A 19,896-nucleotide genomic window follows, 5' to 3' on the forward strand; every position below is an offset into this window, starting at 1 on the left:
CCTCAGACCCATACTAAACAATTCATCATATGCTGTGGTTAACTTGGTGACAAGCATCTCTGAACTTTGTCTATCTGGTCCTTTGAGGACAGGCATACAGGGTCATGCATGTATGGGCAAGTCATCAATCTCTCAGGGCTCTACATGCCACTCTAAGACCCTACGTTTCAGAAAAGATGCAGACCTGTGCTGGCCCAGAGAGTTAGCTCATCAGAAGGTTCCTTGTACCAATGAAATCACAGGCCCAGTCTCTGTCCCTACTGTGTGCCTGGCACTGTGCCAGGCTTACATGCCTCCCCATGGCGTGGAGGTGACCTTGGAGTCCTGGGGGCTATGACAGAGAGGTGCAAATTCTGGTCAGTCCTAGTAAGCTAGAAATACTGTCAAGAATGGGCCCGATTAATGGGCTATATATCTGTCCTCAAAGGACCAGAAAGACAACGATCAGAGATACTTATCACCAAGCTAACCACAGCATATAATGGATTGTTTAGGCACAGTAATTCTCTAAGCCCATCTATGGTGGGGGTGGAGGAAGGCATGACCCTATGGACAAAATCAATCATGTATCTTTGAAATATTAAAATAATATTTTAAATTTGTAAAGTTTCCAAGGCATTCCTCCTAATAACTGTGAAGTAAATAACGTAGGGTATTATCTCCATTCTGGAGATGAGGAAACTGAGATCTAGAAGAGTGTTTTACCCACAAGTCAAATTGTAGAATCTCAAGCTCATATATTCTGCCTTTTAAGTCCTATACTTTTCCTATTATGCTACACTGCCACTCAATAAGGAATCTAGGTTAATTCAGAATTGAGAATGGTAGTATTACTTCCTGGCATTTAGCCAGTCAGCTACATAATCTTTTGCTAATACCTCAGAACCCCAAGAGTGTTTCTGGGATATGAGCCCAAACTGTTCACACTGTGGGACTTACTCAAGACTCTAGTCTTTCAAAGAGGGTTAATCATCTTTATCTTGGAGATAACACCTCCTGGGAGTAGGGGTAGGAGAAGGGAAAAGGAGACTTGAGGGTTTTTCTTTCTCCTCACCTTTAGCAAAGATACTGACTTCAAGGTTTCTTTAAACTCCAGGCTATTGGAAACCCCATGAAGCTCTCCAATCTGTCTGGAATTAGGGTGGAGTGTGAAGGAAAGGAGGACCTAAAATTGTCTTCTAAGGTAGATCCAAGAGTTGGCTCAGGAGTCAGGTTAGATTCTCTACCAATTTCCCTCTTTTCCTAATCCAACCTTGAAAAGGGACACTGATTATCTGAAGATTCTGGGGTGTGGATCAGATCTACAATAGTCTTGCTGTAGGGGCCCATGCTAAATGACAAGTTGGGGCTCAAATTCCCAGAAATGGTCATGACGATTAGTCGATATAAAATGGAAATGCACTAGTTTCCATGGGGGGAGATGTTTATGATGTGGATTTCAAGAAATACCCTTTCTCAGACAGGTCAGACGTAAAATTATGTTCTCTTATAGTAGACCGCTGAAAAAGGCAAAAATCCTTCCTTTGCTAACACAGAACATAGGATGTTAGAGCTGGAAGGGACATAGAGGCCATTTACCAGTAATTTCAAAGATCTGAAACTGAGGTTCCATGAGAAGTGGCTTTCTCATGATCATACAGATGGTTAGCGATAGACCTGAGAGGCAAACTGTGACCTTCCAGAACTTGCTTCTGTCTCTTAGAACCCTCAAGACATGGTGAGGACAGGTAATGAACCTATGATTTCACTGGTACAGGAAATGTTCAGATGAGTGAACTGTGTCTGCCAACACAGGTCTACACCTTTTCTTCAACATATAGTCTTAGAAGTAACATGGTGTAATTGAAAGGGCGCTGGATCTAGAGTCAGAAGACCTGGTTTCAATGTCCAGCTCTATCATCTACTTTCTTTGTGATCCCGGGAAAATCATTTAACATCTCTGGGCTTAAGTTTCCTCATCCAAAAAACAGGAGGGATGAAATTTGCCCTACTTATCTCATAGGAGTTGGGAGGAAAATGCTTTGCAAACCTTCCAATGTTAACATAAGGCAGCTAGGTGGTGCAGTGGATAGAACATGGGACCTGGAGTCAAGAAGACCCGAATTCAAATCTAGCCTCAGACACTTACTGGCTGTGTGACCCTGGGCAAGTCACCTAACCTTTGTATTATCACAGAGTCCTCATCTGTAAAATGGAAATGGTAATAGCACCTGATTCCCAGAGCTATCATAAAGGTAAGATGAGATAGTATTTGTAAAGGGCCATGTAAGTGTTAGTTATTATTATCATTATTTATTATTATCACTGTAGGATAGTTTCATCTTGACCGCCTGCTCAATGCCCTTTCTATTATATTATATTATTATGATGGCGAGCTGGGTTTTCTTAGCCAATTGGCCTAATCACTATTCTTCCTAAAATTTTATCTTATAGAATGTGCAGATTCTGAATTGCCTTCTAAGAATATTTCTTAAGCACTTGAAGAGTGCCCTGAATAGTACCAGGTCCTACTAAAAAAAAAAAGGAGCTGGTATTAAAGAATATGATTTCTATTTGGAAAAAAAAGAATAAAGGCGTGATTATTTACCATAGCACAGCTTTTGTTTTCAGAAAGGACTTTGCTGAGTTTATAGTGTTTATCCAAGAGCAGAGATTTATTGAATTAACAAGGGATCCTAGACACTAGCAAAGGAGGAACACAGAAAAGAGATACACTACAGCTAAAAGCAAACAAAAAACTTACCACACAATTTCCTCATCATAGATGAACTGGAAGGCAAAGAAACAGATGGAAAAAAATCCACTCGTTACCATAAAATAAATGATGACGCAGATTATACAGGTATGTGGGGAATCTCAGACTTGTAGGATGTTGGATTTGGAAAGGAGTTTAGAGCATAGAATGTAAGAATAGAGGATGTTGGTGGTGCTGGAAGGGAATTTGGCATTAATTTGTTCCTGTCTTCTCATTAGAGAGGTAGAACTCATGCTGAACTTAGAGATCATCTCATCCAAGTCCTTTCATTTTCCAGATGGGGAAATGGAGGCTCGGGAAGGACCAGGTTCAAAGTCACATTGTAAGGGATGGAATATAGAATGTTAGAGCTATAAGAAACCTTAGGGATCATACAGACTCCTTCTCCCTCATCTGATAGGTACTGTTCACGTTTGGTCATTTTTGTGCATTTCCCAGACTGTCATCTGGCCATTTCCACTTAGCCCGTAGAATTCAGACCTTAATTCTCTCTATCGATGATTCTCAAACTTTATGGGCTCAAGAGACCTTTCAAATTTACTCATGGACATGAGCTATACCCCCTGCACCCTTCCGCAAAGACGTTTTGTTTTTGTTTATGTGGGTATATGTATTGACATTTACCTTAGTAGAAATTAAAACATCTTGGTATTATTCTGAAAACAGTTTTGACCTCACAGACCCCTTGAAAGGGTCTCAGGAACACCCCAGGGTCCCCAGACTACACTTTGAGAACCACTGCTCTCTAAATTTTAACGATTAGTAGCTATTATCGATTCCCAGTTCTACAGCTATGCTAAATGGCCCTACAAGAAACTTGGGACGGCAGTAGGATGTGTAAAATGCAGCCCAATTCCATTATTTTACATGCAAAATAAATAATTAGGACATTGCTGTAGCTCACAGATCTGCTGTGGTTGGCAAGAAAGCTTTTGTTCTTGTTTGAGCATGAACAGAGATTAAAAAAAAAACAACCAAACACCCCATGAAGTTACAAAAAAAGAAAGAAAGAAAATCGACAAAGTGATAGTCATTAAGTGCCTACTATGCTCAAGGGGATACAAAAAATATTAAAAACCACAAAAAAGAAAAGTTAGTTGAGTTTGTTTTAAAAGAATCATAGAATGTTAGCCCTAGAAGGGACTTTAGCGGTCACCTAATCCAACTCTGTCATTCTGCAGATTAGCAAACTGAGGCACCAAGAAATTTGAAGATTTGCCAAAAAAATCACAGTCAGAACCAGAACCTTAATCTTTTGACCACAAGTCCAAGGCTCCTTCCACTACATCCTGCTACCTACATAAACAAAACAAAATAAACGACCCTCAGAAAACGCCAAGAGAAAAATGTACCATCCCTTCCTTCAAGGTTGGCTGGTGTAGTATTTCAAACTGTTGGGAGGCCTGGGGTACACATGCAGTCTTCCTGGCAGTGACTCCCAGAGAAGCACTTCTCTTTAGTAAAGGCCTAATAACCTACGATTTTAGGGATAATAGCTGAGCGAGTACAAGCTGGAGATAGCATCTCCCTATTGATGGGTCCCACATGGCTACCTGCTCCTGTGGCCTCTACAACAATGGGCGGCTGGGACTATGGTTTATAATTTGGTTTACTGGGCTTTATTACTAAGGACAATCTGACTTAGAGCTAAAGGCATCTTAACTATTTCCGGTCCTATTAAACTTCCCCATAGGCTCTGGGTGCTTGAGTATGATGAATATAAGCCCTGACAGTTCTTAGCAACTTGAAAAGATCCGGGGTTGGAGTTCCTCATTTTACAGATTATATTATGCAGGGAGAGCCTGTACATTGTGCAGTATACATTATACAGCAGAGCCAGGATTCAAACCCAGGACTTTTGACTCATATATGTGACTCTTTGCATTGTACCATACTGTCCCCAGCCTTTCTAGGCTTCTTACTCTTTATTCTCCTCCACACACTCTATGTCCCAGCTATAATGGACTACATGCTACTCCTTGAACATAACTTCGTCTCCCCAACTCTGTGTCTTTGCATTGACTTTTTCCCATTTCTAGAATGCTCATCCTCGTCATGCCCACTTTTTAGTTTCCTTGGCTTCCTTCAAGAGTCAGCTCAAATGCCGTTTTCTCCAGGAGGCCTTTCCCAGTCATTTCAGTACTAGAATATTCTCTTCTGAAGCCACCTTGCATTTACTCTGTATATATCTTTTATGTCTCTCATTATTTATATGTTTTCTCCCCCATTAGAATGTTAGCTCCTTGAAGGCAGGATGTGTTTTTACCTTTCTTTGTATCCCCAACTTGGTACATAGTAAACACCTATTAAATGCTTGTGAACTGACTTTCAGGACTAGTTTCTTTGTTTGTTTGTTTTTGGCAGGGCAATTGGGGTTAAGTGACTTGCCCAAGGTCACACAGCTAGTCAAGTGTCTCAGGCCGGATGTGAACTCAGGTCCTCCTGACTCCAGGTGCTTTATTCACTGCACCATCTAGCTGCCCCCTGGACTAGTTTCTTATAGATGAGATTATCTTACTTTCTGTGTCTACCATTTTGTTTCATAGGTGCCAATATTGGGCATACAATTAACTTTTAAGCTTAAGGGACTCCTGGTCCTTTCATGATCTCAAAATCATGATGCTTCATTTACCTCGCATTTTCAGGAATGAGCTGTCTAACAGAACTAACATTTCCAGGTAATTGAAATTTATCCTTTCGATAGTCAAAATTTTATTTTAAGCATTTAGGATGGAAATCTTTCTAAAATAAATCACATGCCAGGTATAGTGGCATACTCCTGTAATCCCTGCTACCAGGGAGGCTAAGGCTAGTGGGTCTGTTTCGCTGGATAGTTTTCCATGCTGCAGTGGGCTCAATTTATCGAGTCTCCACAATAAGTTCAGCATTAATATGGTGAGCCTCTGGCAGTGGGACACCAGGTTGTCTAAAGACAGATGATATGGTCCAGGTTGGAAATGGGCAGGTCAAAGTTCCCACACCATTAGCAGTGGGACAGGGCCTGTGAGTGGCCCCTGAACTTCCAGCCTGGGTGAAACAGAGAGACCCAGTCTCAAAGCCAAGCAAACAAATAAGTAAATAAATACTTTATATATTTCCTTTCCTGCTTAAGCAGAAGATGATGGACATATTCAATTATTTTTGATGATTATCACTCAGGACTACCATTAGGACATCAATCACACGATGCTGTAATCTAGCGATGCCCTCAGGGACCACTGTGGTTTTGGGCTGTATGCTCTTCCAATAAGTGGTTCCAAGTGTCTGTGATTTTTGAGTTATGCCTGCTTTTTATAATTTTTCAACCTCCTCTATTACTTCTTCCTGCCTCTTATAGTCCCTCTAGTTTTTCTAATCTGCTTACGGAAATGGAATAACATTCTGAGAGAATCATCTGTAAAGTAAGAGTCAATAAACTCCAGGTGAGGGGTAATCTATGAGAAGAGTATGTGAACTTTTTGACATCTCTTTTTGTTCCTTGGAAGATGACTATTTTTTGTTGTTTGCTTCCTGCTAGGTTTTCCATTGTGTTTTGGATGGCTGATGTGGCTGGACAATGACCCCTGAATATGGAAAACGTTATTTCTTCTAATGGAGAAGGTTGTCAGTGGTCACTGACACGTATAAAATGTAACTGTGATTGGTGGAATGCCCAATTTTTCTTTCTTACTTTATGTTTCCTAGGTTCTGCTGAAGTCCTTCTGCAATGTCTCATCATGATAGGGAGGAGATCTTGGATTCTTAAAGGTTATGCCAAAGGCACACAAGATCTGGAAGGCCTCTCAATCATCTGAGAAATATCACTGGTAAATATGTAGAGTACAGACATAGGATAATAGATTTTTGGATCATAGCCAATCTCAAAAACCATCTACTAAGCAAGAAGAAGAACTGTTCTCCTCATTAGTGAAGGGAGAACTCTTGACAATGAAACCACCTGCCCTTCAAATATTAAGGTAAATAAATCCCATCAAAGCCTGTTAACTTAGGCCACTGGTGAAACCAAAGCTTAGAATAGAGAGAGAGAAACTCACCGCAATGAGGACGACGACAGACAGGGTGTAGTATACAGAATCCCTGAACACTGCCCACCACGTCAGATGGACCACCTGGAAAATGAGGAGATGTTAGCTACTCCACAGTCCCTTGTTTAGTAGGGGGACAGGAGAGGATGCATGAAAAGGTTTTTATTTACATAATTAGAACCGGTCCAGTATTCAGGGGGGAAGCCACATGTCTCACAGATACCATTTTAGTCCTGCCTCTCACAAGAGCAAAATGAGCTTAGCTACTAGTCTTCAAAGCGTGCCTTTTCTCTTTATTTTATTTGGGGAATGAAGTGAAACCGAGTAATATTCATAAGTGGTTTTCCACAAAAGCCATCTATTTCTTTAAGTATTGAAATCCCAAGCTCTGGAGAGTAAGCAGATTGCTCCGGGGATAAGCGTGTTCCCAGCCCCAAGTGTTTGCCATCTCAACAATGTGTCATGTGCAGCACCTGAGTGTTACTCTGGTCTCTTCCCCTCTCATAGGTTCACTGAATAGATTGTTCTAGAATAACCATAATGATAACTTGCATTTCTATACTGTTTTGCAGTTACAAATCACTTCATTTACACCATTTCATTGCCCAGCAACTCTGTGAGGTTAGTAGTATAAATGTCATTACCTTCATTTTAGGATGGAGGGAATTGGTATTGAGGGAGGGTAAATGACTCATCCAAGAGTCACATAGCTAGTAAGTGGCAGAGACAGGACATGTCTCCAGATCATCTCAATCCCTTTAAATTCAGAGTAGAAAGGACCCTATTTTCTAAGGCATAGAACTCATCATGTAAGCATTTAGAAAATGCTTATTGAATTTAACTGAACTGGGACAGGATAGTAGATGTTCAAAGGTTTGTTGAATGAACGAATGAGGACAACCCTGTTTTGTAAGTCTATTTTCTGTATCTTTCTTAATGACTCTGATGCGCTACAAAGAGCTGGGTAATTAGGAGTGAGCACAATCTGGGATCCTATCGGGCAGGAATGAGTGGAGGGAAATATATCCCAAAGCAATTCAAAATAAACTATTCATCCCTGGACTGCTATAAACAGTAGTTATTGCTTACATAGATACTACTTAGGAGGACAAGGATGGGATGATACAATACGATATAGTTTCTTTGTTAGAGGAGGCTAACATAACAGGATTTAATAGGGTTAAATGTAAAGTCCTATACTTGGGTTCAAAAAATCAACTGTATGAGTACTGAGTGTGGGAGTCATAGCTAGAAAGGAGTTCATGTGAAAAAGACCTGTTTTAGGAGACTGTAAGCTCAATATGAGTCAGAAGGCAAAAGAGCAAATGTGATGTTAAGCTGTATTAACAGAATTATAGCATCCAGAGTGAAAGTTCCACTGTGTCCTATCTTGACTAGATTGCAAATGGATTTCTGTGTTCACTTTGGAAGACCATGTTTTAGGAAGGGCATTGACAAGTTGGAATATATTCAGATGTCGGCCATGAGAAAAGTTGAACTGTGATATATGAGGATTCCCTGAAGGAAGAGTAAATAAACTTTGTGCAATTCCCTCCAGCCCATTGATGGATCCCAATAACATCCTCACTGCATACCCAGGAGATTTTGATAGTCACGGGAGTCTAAGTACTGAAGTAGTTGCTTGAGTTATAGACAATTTTTTTTTGGCCGTAGAAATTCATGAAATTGTCTATTAAGATACGGTGATATTTGTGATATACATTAGTGGAGAGAATGTCCACACCAGGGAAATCATAGATTTTTAAAAATTAGCTTTAAAAAATGGACAAGGATCTGAACAAAGAGAGAAGTCTCTTTTTTAGGAAGATCTGAAGGAAAGAACTCTAGAATATTAAAACTGGAAAGGACTTTAGAGGTCATCCATTCAAGGCATCCCCCCCCACCCCACTCCTCTACTTTTTGCAGATCAAGGAAGCTGAAGTCTAGAGAAATGAAAAACTTACACAAATATTCACACAGTTAGTTTGTAGAAAAACCTGGTCTAGAATTCAAGTCTCTATTGTTGTTCAGTTTGTGACTCCATTTGGGATTTTCTTGGCAAAGATATTGTAGTGTTTTGCCATTTCTTCTTCAGCTCATTTTACAGATGAGGAAACTGAGGCAAACAGAGTCAAGTGACTTGCCCAGGTCACACAGCTAGTGAGTGTCTGAGGCCAGATTTGAACTCAGGAAAATGAATCCTTCAGACTCCAGGCTCTATCCATTGTGCCAGCTAGCTGCCCCAAGTCTCTGTACTCTCAATATATTTTCTTTCCGATATAGCACGCTTAGCTCAAAGGTTAAAGGTCCCATAAACTAATCCTAATGAAATGCAGACTGTGAACAATAGGATGTGTGGACAGTCACTGACCTGTCCCGCAAACAATCCACAGACTCCAATTATACATAAAATGTTGAAAACAGCAGAACCAACGATAGTGCCAACCCCTACATCTCCATGTGTGATGAATACACCTGAAAAAAAGAGAAAGGCAGAGAGAGATGAGCCACCTGCACCGCCCTCTATGTGCTGGGGGTTGTGGGAACGCATGTGTTTTCTCCATCACCCTTGTAACTAGGCTGTGCGTTGTCAGTTTCCATCGGGCAGTGGCATGGGCTGAGAATCTCTTGTGTCCAATGGATGAGCAATGTTTATTCAAAACAGCGAAGAAGGGGCAGTGATGATACGGGATTATAGAACACTAGAGCAGAAGGGACTTTCGAACAAAGAAGATCAGAGCTCAAAAGGACCTTAGAGACAATCATATCCGATTCCTCCGTTTCAGAAAGAATCTGAGCCCCAGGGAGAGAAAACGATTTGTTTGTCACAAGTTAGTGAGTGATGGAGTCAGAACTTGAACCCGGGTTATCTGACTCCAAATCAGATGTTCTTTCTGTTATCTTTGCTTTTTCTGAATTTGTTTTGATTTGTCTGGCTGCTTTGTGTTTTTACCAAACCCAGAATTATTTATTGCATGTTTCTCAATGAAACACAGCAAGCAAGGGAGAAGGATAGGGAACATGTAGAGGGAGGAAGAATTTCTTTTTCTTTTTTTGGAGGGTGATCCAGGTTAAGTGACTTGTTCAGGGTCACATAGCTAGTAAGTGTCTGAGGCCAGGATTTGAATTGAGCTCCTTCTGATTTCAGAGCTTTATCCATCAAGCCATCTAGCAGCTCCAGTGTAGGGAGCTAGTGCCGACCCCGGGGCTGCTCGGACCCTAGTGCTTGGCCTGTTTCCTGGGTAAAACCAGACAGGCTTAGTAGGAGTTGGAACAGTAGGCGCCTGGAGGAAAGACTTCTGTCCCTAACAGCCCCCCTTAACAGCACCCCCCTCTTGCTCTGATAGCCATTCTTTCTCATGCAGGCAGAGTCCATTCACTCACAAGCCCAGTAGGAGGAATCCAGTTGACCATTACCGAATGCTCTTGAACCAGTGCCTAACACAAACACACTTTAATTAATGGGAACTTCTTGGATACTTTACAAGGGCATCCTGCCCCGTGCCTCACATAGCTCATACAGTAGTGATACCAGTTTGTATCCTGCCCAAGCCTTCCCATGCCTCTTTAGATACTGTAGAAACAGCACTCCCCTCCTGTTCCCAGCCTTCCCTGTTACTGTAGAATAGCACTCCCCTTCTGTTCCCATACTCCTATGGAAACCACCTTACCACAGCCCTAGTTTTCCCATACGCTTGTAGGCAACATAGTTTACAATAATCCAGATTCTTCCCACCAGATATCGATTTTCCCATGCTCTCATCCCCTTACCCCTTGAACACCTGCTTCTGCTTACGTAGTGTAAAACCCTATAAAACTGGATAATGTCTGCCAATAAATTGGAGTTATATCCATCTTGGCTCCTGCCTCATCATTGTGTACTGAGATAGGGCAACTTGCTGGTCAAGACCCTAACATCCAGGAGGTTCAATTTCTTATGACAAGAGTGTGCAATAGACATTTTAGAGATCTAAGTATAAAAATCAATTTGTACCTCATAAGTATTTCTCTAGTACTTAAAAATCTGGTGACTTTATAGGATACGTTATAGGAAAAATTCTAGACTAGACAACCATTCAGAAAATTATTTACTAAGGGCATAGATAGCCGGTAAATTTTTTAAGGGCCTAGAACAAATTTATTAGTCCTCTCAAAGTATCCAATGAGAATGGATCTGGCCCATCAATTATTCTGGCAAAGCCAGGAATTGTACGCTCCTTGAGGGTTGGTACTTGTTCTCATTCACTTTTAATTTTCTCCTGGCATTCAGCACAATGTTCCTTTATTCATTCAATAAATATTTACGAAATAGCTAATCACAGTAGAGCATGTGCCAGGTATTGGGGAAAAATACAATATTAAGGAAAGATGTGGTTCCTTCTCCCATGGAACTTCATGAATCAGACCAGTGGCAGCTGTAAGATATATTATTACATGCTAACTGTATTGTAAAGTTATAAAACTAAGTACTAAATTAAATTGGGGGGAGGAGAAATATAATTATTGAGAGTGAGGATTAAGTAAGGGAGGCTTCATGAAAGAAGACGTACAAAGAACAGAAGGGGATTCCACTGGAAAAGAGGGGGAGGGAGGACACTCCGTGCGTGGAGAACAACAGTATGAGCAAAGACATGGAATCTGGAGAGTGTGGGAACCATAGTGTATGATGTCATAACTTGTGGAGTCATAACTTAGGATGTGTGGGTGGTAACCCCTAGCACACAGATCAGGCTATGCTCAAGGCCAGAATCGAGCATACTGACAAATGTAAAGTCCCTTTGTTTCATCCTCTGTAACATGTAGACAGTAATAGCACCCACCTGCTGGGGTTGCTGTGAGAATTAAATGAGATAGTAATTGTAAGGCACTTAGCACAGTCCCTGGCGCATACTAAGTGCTATAGAAATATTAGCTATTATTTTGATGTTTGTTTTGAGTCGTTTTCAGTTGTGTCTGACTCTTCATGCTCCCATTTGGGGTTTTCTTGGCAAAGATACTGGAGTGGTTTGCCATTTCCTTCTCCAGCTCATTTTATAGACAAGGAAACTGAGGCAAACAGGGTTAAGTGTCACACAGCCAGTAAGTGTCTGAGGCTGGATTTGAACTCGGGAAGATGAATCTTCCTGATTCCAGGCCCAGCACTCTACCCAATGAACCACCCAGTTGCCTGTAGCTATTATTATCAGTCCAAGCCATGATGAGTTGCATCCCTTACCATGACATAGGAAACCCGTAGCATTGGTTTTCGACAGCTTTATGATGAGATCCTCCTTTATTCCAGTCTGAGTACTCCAAAGGATTTATAATCAAAGTAAGGATTCCCTCTAATAGTGCAGATCATGAACCATCTATGCCTACCCATCCCGCTCAGTTCTCATCCACATCCTTCCTTAAGTTTGCCACAAGGAGTCCATCCAATGCATTTGGTGGGGGGTCCCCCTCCAGTTCTCTTGACATTGTGTGGGTGCCAAGGAAGAATGTGGGCTGTCCATCTGTTATCCCACTAAACCATCTACTGTGCTGCCATGTTTTCTTTATCAATCTCCTTATAAAGCACTCTTCTTAACAATGACCCAAGGTAAGGTATACAAAATCACTGTGATCACTAGCATTTAGATAGTACCTGCTATGTGGCAGGTACTGTGCTAAGCACCTTACAAGCATTATCTCATTGGATCCACACAGCAACTCTAGGAGGTCGATGTTATCATCAGCCCCATTTTATAGGGGAAAAACTGGGCCAGAGGTTAAATGGCTTGTTCAAGGTCACACAACTAGTAAGTATCTGAGGCTGGATTTGAACTCAGGTCTTCCTGACTCCAGCCCCAATGTTACACCCAATACACCATCAGCTGCCTCCAAAGAAGACTATGAATATAGGAGGCTATCCTTATCTGCCACCACACTATTCTTATGAGGTTGTAATCAGGTTTGCCATTTCACCTCATTTTTGTAGATGAGAAAACTGAGTTGGAGGTGGTAAATGTCTGAGACTTTGAATGAGGGGCAGAATTAGGAAAAGAAGCATGAATAGGTTGGACTTAACAGGTCACAGAGCTCACCCTTCTGTCAAAAAAGAGAGGCCTGTGCTTCAGCTGCTCCAGAGGGACAAGAGTCTGTTACATTTTAGAAGATGCTCCAGAGCAGGAGTTCTTAACTTTTTTTGTGTCATGGATCTCTTTGGTATTCTGGTGAAGCCTACTGACCCCTTCTGAGGATAATGTTTCAAACGTTAAATACAAAGGATTACAAAGAAAACCATAGGTTATTGAAAACAAAAAGGTAATTTTTTTCCTTCCATACAGCTTCATGAAACTCCTAAAATCTATCTGTGGACTCCTTGAGGAGTCAGTGGATTGCAAGTTAAGACCTTCTGTTCCAAAGGCAGAGATCCTGTGATAACATCTTAAGCTCATAAAGCACTTTGTGGTTATCAATCACTTGTTATGCATTATCTAATTCAATCCTTATAATAAATCACTGAGGTAGGCAGGGCAGGCCTTACTAGTCCCACTATATGGAAGAGGAAACTGTGAATCTTGAGAAGTTAAAGGAGACTTACTCATTGGACAGCCACAAGGGTTAGAGAGCCCAGCCTGGAGTTAGGGAGAACTGAGTTCAAATATGGCCTCAGGTACTTACTATGGGACTCTGGGCAAGTCGCTTAAAACCCTGTTTGCCCATCTGTAAAATGGAGATAAGAGTATCTAGCTCTCAGAGTTGTGGTAGAGATCTAAGGAGATAACCTTTACAAATTGCCTGGCACGTAGTAAATATTATGTTAATATTAGCAATTATCATCATCATCAGCATCAGCATCACCATCACCATCACCATCATCACCATCCCCACCATCATCACCATCACCGCCATCATCATTGTCATCATCACCATCACCACCACCATCATCATCATCATCACCATCATCATTATCATCATCACCACCATCACCACCATCATCATCATCACCACCACCATCATCATCACCCTCATCATCATCACCATCATCACCACCATCATCATCATCACCATCATCACCACCATCATCACCATCACCATCATCATCACCACCATCACCACCATCATCATCATCACCACCACCATCATCATCATCACCACCATCATCATCACCATCACCATCATCATCATCATCATCATCATCACCATCATCACCATCATCACCACCACCATCATCATCATCACCATCACCATCATCATCATCACCACCATCATCACCACCATCACCACCATCATCATCATCATCATCATCACCATCATCATCATCATCACCACCATCATCATCATCATCACCACCATCATCACCATCATCATCATCATCACCATCATCATTATCATCACCACCATCATCACCACCATCACCATCATCACCACCATCATCATCATCATCACCATCAGCATCATCATCATCACCATCATCATCACCATCATCATCATCACCATCATCATCACCATCATCATCATCACCTCCTGAAGGTGACATAGCCAGGGAATGCCAGGGCCAGGACTGGAACCCAAATCTTTTTACCCCAAGGCCAGCATTCTTTCCACTACATTAGCTTCCCACCACCCCCTTCCTTTAGTCTACTGCAGTACCACACACAGACTGCTATCTATAACAACAGCTCACATTTCTACAGCACCTTAAGGATTGCAGAGCACTTTTGTAGGCAGGGAAAGCAGCATCAGCTCTATTTTTCAGATGAAGAAACTGAGGTTGAGGGGGGCTGGGTCTCAGATGCAGACCCAGGCCTCACACCTACATCGCTGGAGGCAGTAACCCTGGGGAGGATGGGTTTCTTACCTATGACAGAAGTAAAGAGCTCTGGCGTAGAGCTTCCCGCAGCCATAAATGTGGCTCCAGCAACATCTTCACTCAGGTGTAGTTTCTGAAACAAATATGCCCATAAGGTCAGTAAGCTGTGTCATGGACTTCCAGGGGACTGACACATCCTGTGATGAGACATTCAGAAACAGCACAGGAAAGCACAGGACATTAGCTGCCCAGGGAGGAAGGAAATTCAACTGACCATCTCCCTTGGGCCCTGGGGTCAGCTGAAGGCCCAGAACGCATCGGCATTAGAGGTTCCAGAGGCCTAAGGTAAATGCTTAGGCCAGCAGCATAGAAACTGGCAGCTGGGAGAGATCTTAGAAATCATTTCAGCTGATCCCTTTATTTTACTGAAGAGGAAACTAGACCCCAAAGAGAGGAAATGACTTGTGTCCAAGGTCACACAGCAAGTTAGCAACATGGTCAATATTAGAACCCATGCCTCCTGACTCCTGGCCCAGTGTGCTTTCAACATTATAACAGAGTATCAGCTCTCATTATAACACACCTTGCCTTTGAAATTGCTTACTACCCCCTATCAGTTTAAAAAGACAAGTCTTGAATATGTGTATATACATATATGTAAATGTATGTGCATGTATGTGTATATGTATTAATATACAAATATGTATATATACACATATACAGATACATACACACACATCTATCTATCTATCTATCTATCTATCTATCTATCTATCTATCTATCTATCTGTCTGTCTATCTAGAGACTGAACGGGTTTACCAGAAGGCTTACTGGGCTAGGGCAAACCAACATTATGATCCATTTATCAAGACACCTTCCCATCCTGTTGAATACCTGTTCTTTTTTTTTTGCTTTCCATTTTATTTGTTTTGTCAAATATTTCCCAATTACATTCTTTCTTTATTTTTAATATTCTTTTCAAATTTTAAGTTCCAGATTTTCTCCCTCTCTCCCACCCTCCCCCATCCACTGAGAAGGCAAGCAATATGATATCAATTATGCATGTGAAATCATGTCAAACATATTTTCATATCAGCCACATTGCCAAACAAAGCAAAAAGAAAAATAAAGCTACAAAGTTATACTTCAAATTGTGCTCCAAGTTCATCGGTTCTCTCTTTGGAGGTGGATAGCATTTTTCCATCAAGAGTCTTTTGGGATTATCTTGGAACATTGTATTGATCATAATAGCCAAGTCTTTTGCAGTTGATTATCATTACATCACTGCTGTCACTGTGCACAATGGTCTCCTGGTTCTTCTTGCTTCACTTTGCATCAGTTCGTAGAGGTCTTACCGCTTGAATGTCTATTCTTATAAGAACTGGATGGAATTTTTCAGTCTATTTCAGGGGTGAAGTACCTGCAGTTTTGAGGCCATGTGTGGCCTTCTAGGTCCTTGGGTGTGGCCTTTTGAATAAAAAAAGGGCCGCACTTGAGGACCTAGGGGCCTCAGGTTCTCCACCCCTGGTCCAGATGGAGCAACCTGTAATCGGTGTCCACTCTGCTGGTCTAGTGGTGTGCAGAGACCATTTGGGGTCTAGGCAATGGTAGCATCCTTCCTCCCCTGCCAGAGTAATCTTTCTTATGAGTAGAAGTGCAAATGCACTGCACACATATCACATGTATAGCTCAAAGTCCTTCAATGTCTTTCTACTGCCTCTCGAGTAAAGTTTAAACTTCTTAGCGTGACATTCAAGACTCTTTCTAATACTGTGTTTTTCTATCTTTCTAGCTTATTGTATGCTATTTCCTTCCACGTACCCTATGTTCCAACCATCCAGGGGCAACTTGCTATTTCTCATACATACCCTGTGCTCTGCCTCCCTCCATGTCTTTGTTCATGCTGTTTCCTAATTCTAGGAATTCTAGGAATGAGGAAATCCTGCCTTCTCTTTCTCCCCCAAACCCCACTTAATCTACTAAATTTCTAGCCATTCTTCAAAATTTGAAAAAAAAAATACATTCTAAGATACCACACTGAGCTCTAGGCTGAGGAATTCCATCCAGAACAGATGACACAAGAGTATTATGTAGAAGAGTCTATTGCCATTGGACAATACGAACGTGAAATATTTTGAGTCATGATTTTCTCTGTTTTTTCATCTAAAATCCTCTATCTCCCTGACTCCCTCCCCCTTAAATTATTTCACCAAACTACTCAAAATGTCTTTTCACCTACCTCACAGATTTTTTCCAATGATGGAACAAAGAAGTCATCACACACAATAGCCAAGGCATAGAACATATAAAGGGCCTGAAAAACAAAAGCAGGAGGGAAATCACCTGGTCACTCATGTACTGACAACATGTGGCTAGTTAGTTAATGTCCGAGGAACTAGGGACAGAAGCTAAGCGGAAGGTGAACAAGAAAATGGCTTATAATACAGATAGGAATTACAGCCTGTTAGAGGGGAGGGGGCCTTTGGGATCCTCTCAATCCCTTTTTTTTAAGCACAGTTGAAAATTGAGGTTGAAAGGAAAAGGGATACTTTAGGGCACACAGCTAAGTGGCAGAGATGGCCCTATAACTCGGGTCTCCTGACCCTCAATCCAGTGATTATTCCTCTTCAAGGTGCTCTCTCCTTCCAAAAGGTTCCCACACATTTTAAGAGTGGGTTAAAATTAAGTGGCACTTGAAAGGGGTTTAACTGACATCATCATCATCATTATCATCTCCGATTTGTGCAGTGCTTGAAGGTTTGAAAATGTCTTTCCTCCCAAAAATCCCATGAGGAAAGAAGTACAAGTATCCAAGAATCAGGCTCAAATTCTATCTTCTGCAGGAGGGCTTTCCTAGATCCCCAGTGTTAGTGCCTTCCCAATGAGACTGCCTCTAATCAACTCCATATGGATCCTGTTTGTACATAACTGTGGGAATGTTGTTTCCCTCATTGGAAAGAGAGCCCCTTAATGGCTTAAATGTTTGTTGATTGACAGACTGACCCATTTTACTGACGATGAAATTGTCTAGTCCAGGAGTGGGAAATCTGCAGCCTCGAGGCCACATGTGGCCTTCTGGGTCCTTGGGTACAGCCTTTTGACTGAATCCAAGTTTTACAGAACAAATCCTTTTATGAAGGGGATTTGTTCTGGGAAGTTTGGATTCAGCACTTGAGGACCTAGAGGGCCACATGTGGTCTTGAGGCCACAGGTTCTCAACCCCCAGTCTTGTCCATGGTGGTGGTGGTTGTAGGGCAGCTAGGTGGTGCAATGGACAGAGTGCCAGACCTGGAGCAAAGGAAGACTCATTTTCCTTAGTTCCAATCTGGCCTCAGACACTTACTAGCTGTGTGACCCTGGTCAAGTCACTTAACCCTGTTTTCCTCAGTTTCTTCATCTGTAAAATGAGCTGGAGAAGGAAATGACAAACCATTCCAGCATCTTTGCCAAGAAAACCCCACAAAGAATGCTTGTTGACTGACAGAGTAACCCTTTTCACTGATGACAAAATTGTCCTGTCCATGGTGGTAGGGATATAATATTGTCTCTTCCAAGTGTAGGAGCTCTTCGGTGTCTTGGGGAAACTGATCTGACTGAACATGGAAGGAAGGGGGAGGAGGGGAATCTGTCCTTGTTTCACCAGCGCCTAACTTGCTTATAAAAGGAATTTAATCAATGTTTATTGAATCGACTCAACCACAGCTATATCTAAAATCATTTGAACTCTAATTCTGAGTACTTTCTTCCTTACCCCTTAGGACAGAACCTTTTGATGCAAAAATCCTCGACTGTCGGAAGAGAATAGCTTCCTCTCACAGGAGATCATAAGTTCCCTATCCTTTGAGGAGGAAACATCTACTCCAGCAATCCGACTGGTAAAAGCAAGATCTGAGACCAGCCTTTATGGGGCCAGGAAGAAAATGTTTAGGGGAGTAATAAAAGCTTTGGTCAATTAAAAAATAGACTCCATAATTCTGATTTGCCCCCTTTCTCATGCACTCAGTGAGGGTATTGTTTTCCCAGGTCACCAAAAAACTCCAGACTTTGGAGCTCAGTCCTAGGGTTTCCAAGAGTCAACCTTGAGCTAATATTTTTTTGAAGTGACATTGGGTTTTTTCTCTTGTTTAAAATATGTGGAGACATGTAAATTGGATGTAGTGGGGGTACAGCAGGAAAAAGTACAAACTCAGGAGCCAGGAGACCCTGGGTTCTCATTCCAGCTCTGACGTTAATTAGCTACGTGACCTTGAACAGCAAGGGACTACTCTCTGGGCTGTGGTTTACCCATCTTTAAAAGTAGGGGTTCATCTTTTGCATCACAGATCCCTTGGTTTCACCCATAGGTGAAACCTATGGACCCCTTCTCAGAAAAATGCATTGAAATGCATAAAATCGGATAAGATTACAAAGGTTAATGAAAATAAACATGCGTTTTTCCCCATCCAAGTTCATGACCCCATGAAATCTCTGCGGAACTCCACGGACCCAAGATTAAGAACCCCTGGATTAAAGATCAAGTTTTCTATGACCGTTTGCTCCTATGAATGCTCATGCCAGCTGTTGCTGTCATCAGAGTCTGGCTCCTCAATACAGCGTTATAATGTCAATCACCCAAAGGGCAGTCAGGACAGCCAGGTGGCTCAGTTGTTAGAGCACCAGGCCTGGAGTCGAGACTTGAGTTCACATCATTTTCCTTAGTTCAAATCCAGCCTCAGACCCTTGCTAGCTGTGTGACCCTGGGCAAGTCATTTAACCCTGTTTGCCTCAGTTTCCTCATCTGTAAAATGAGCTGGAGAAGGAAATGGCAAACCACTCCAGCATCTTTGCCAAGAAAACCCCAGATGGGGTCATGAAGAGTCAGACACGACTGAACAACAGATTTTGACTCAAAATCTAATACTTCTTCCACTGGACCCACATCACTTCCCAAAATAGAAGAACAGGAAATAATAGGTAGAAATTACAAGGGGGCAGAAAATCAGCCTCGTCTTCCTAATAATCAAGAGATGTGTTGCCAAGAAGAACAGGATACCTTAGAGGTAACGAGCTCTACATTTCTGGTGGTTCTGAAGCACAAGGCAGGTGAGCGTTATATGGGCTGGATCGGATGACCTCTTGGAACTGGCCAGGCTGATTGTTAACTTTTCAGGGCAGGCATTTCATTTCTACCTCAGAAACCAGCAAATGCTTCAAATCAGGGCTTCATTTATTGTTTTGTGGATTGTCTAGACTTCAGAAAGTGATAGAGAAAATACAAATAATACAGACTAAACTTAAAGGTGTGTCCTGTGGGGTTTTGTTTTTCCTGGAAGAGGGAGAGGAAGGGCTGATTGTTAAATAT

The 19,896-nt window shown here is 41.8% G+C and overlaps 1 protein-coding gene across 1 annotated transcript in view; it reads right to left on the reverse strand.

Annotated features, from left to right (window-relative positions):
• SLC24A4 (solute carrier family 24 member 4) overlaps positions 1-19,896 on the reverse strand; it is a 292,292-nt gene that overhangs the window by 83,720 nt on the left and 188,676 nt on the right. The window contains exons 4-8 of the mRNA XM_036735566.1: positions 16,795-16,869; positions 14,603-14,687; positions 9,152-9,255; positions 6,790-6,864; positions 2,744-2,769 (exon numbers count right to left, since the gene is read on the reverse strand). Of these exons, the coding sequence (XP_036591461.1) occupies positions 2,744-2,769; positions 6,790-6,864; positions 9,152-9,255; positions 14,603-14,687; positions 16,795-16,869 (365 nt within the window). The remainder of the gene's footprint in view (positions 1-2,743; positions 2,770-6,789; positions 6,865-9,151; positions 9,256-14,602; positions 14,688-16,794; positions 16,870-19,896) is intronic.

The sequence above is a fragment of the Trichosurus vulpecula genome, chromosome 8, assembly GCF_011100635.1.
Source record: "Trichosurus vulpecula isolate mTriVul1 chromosome 8, mTriVul1.pri, whole genome shotgun sequence".
NCBI lineage: Eukaryota > Metazoa > Chordata > Mammalia > Diprotodontia > Phalangeridae > Trichosurus > Trichosurus vulpecula.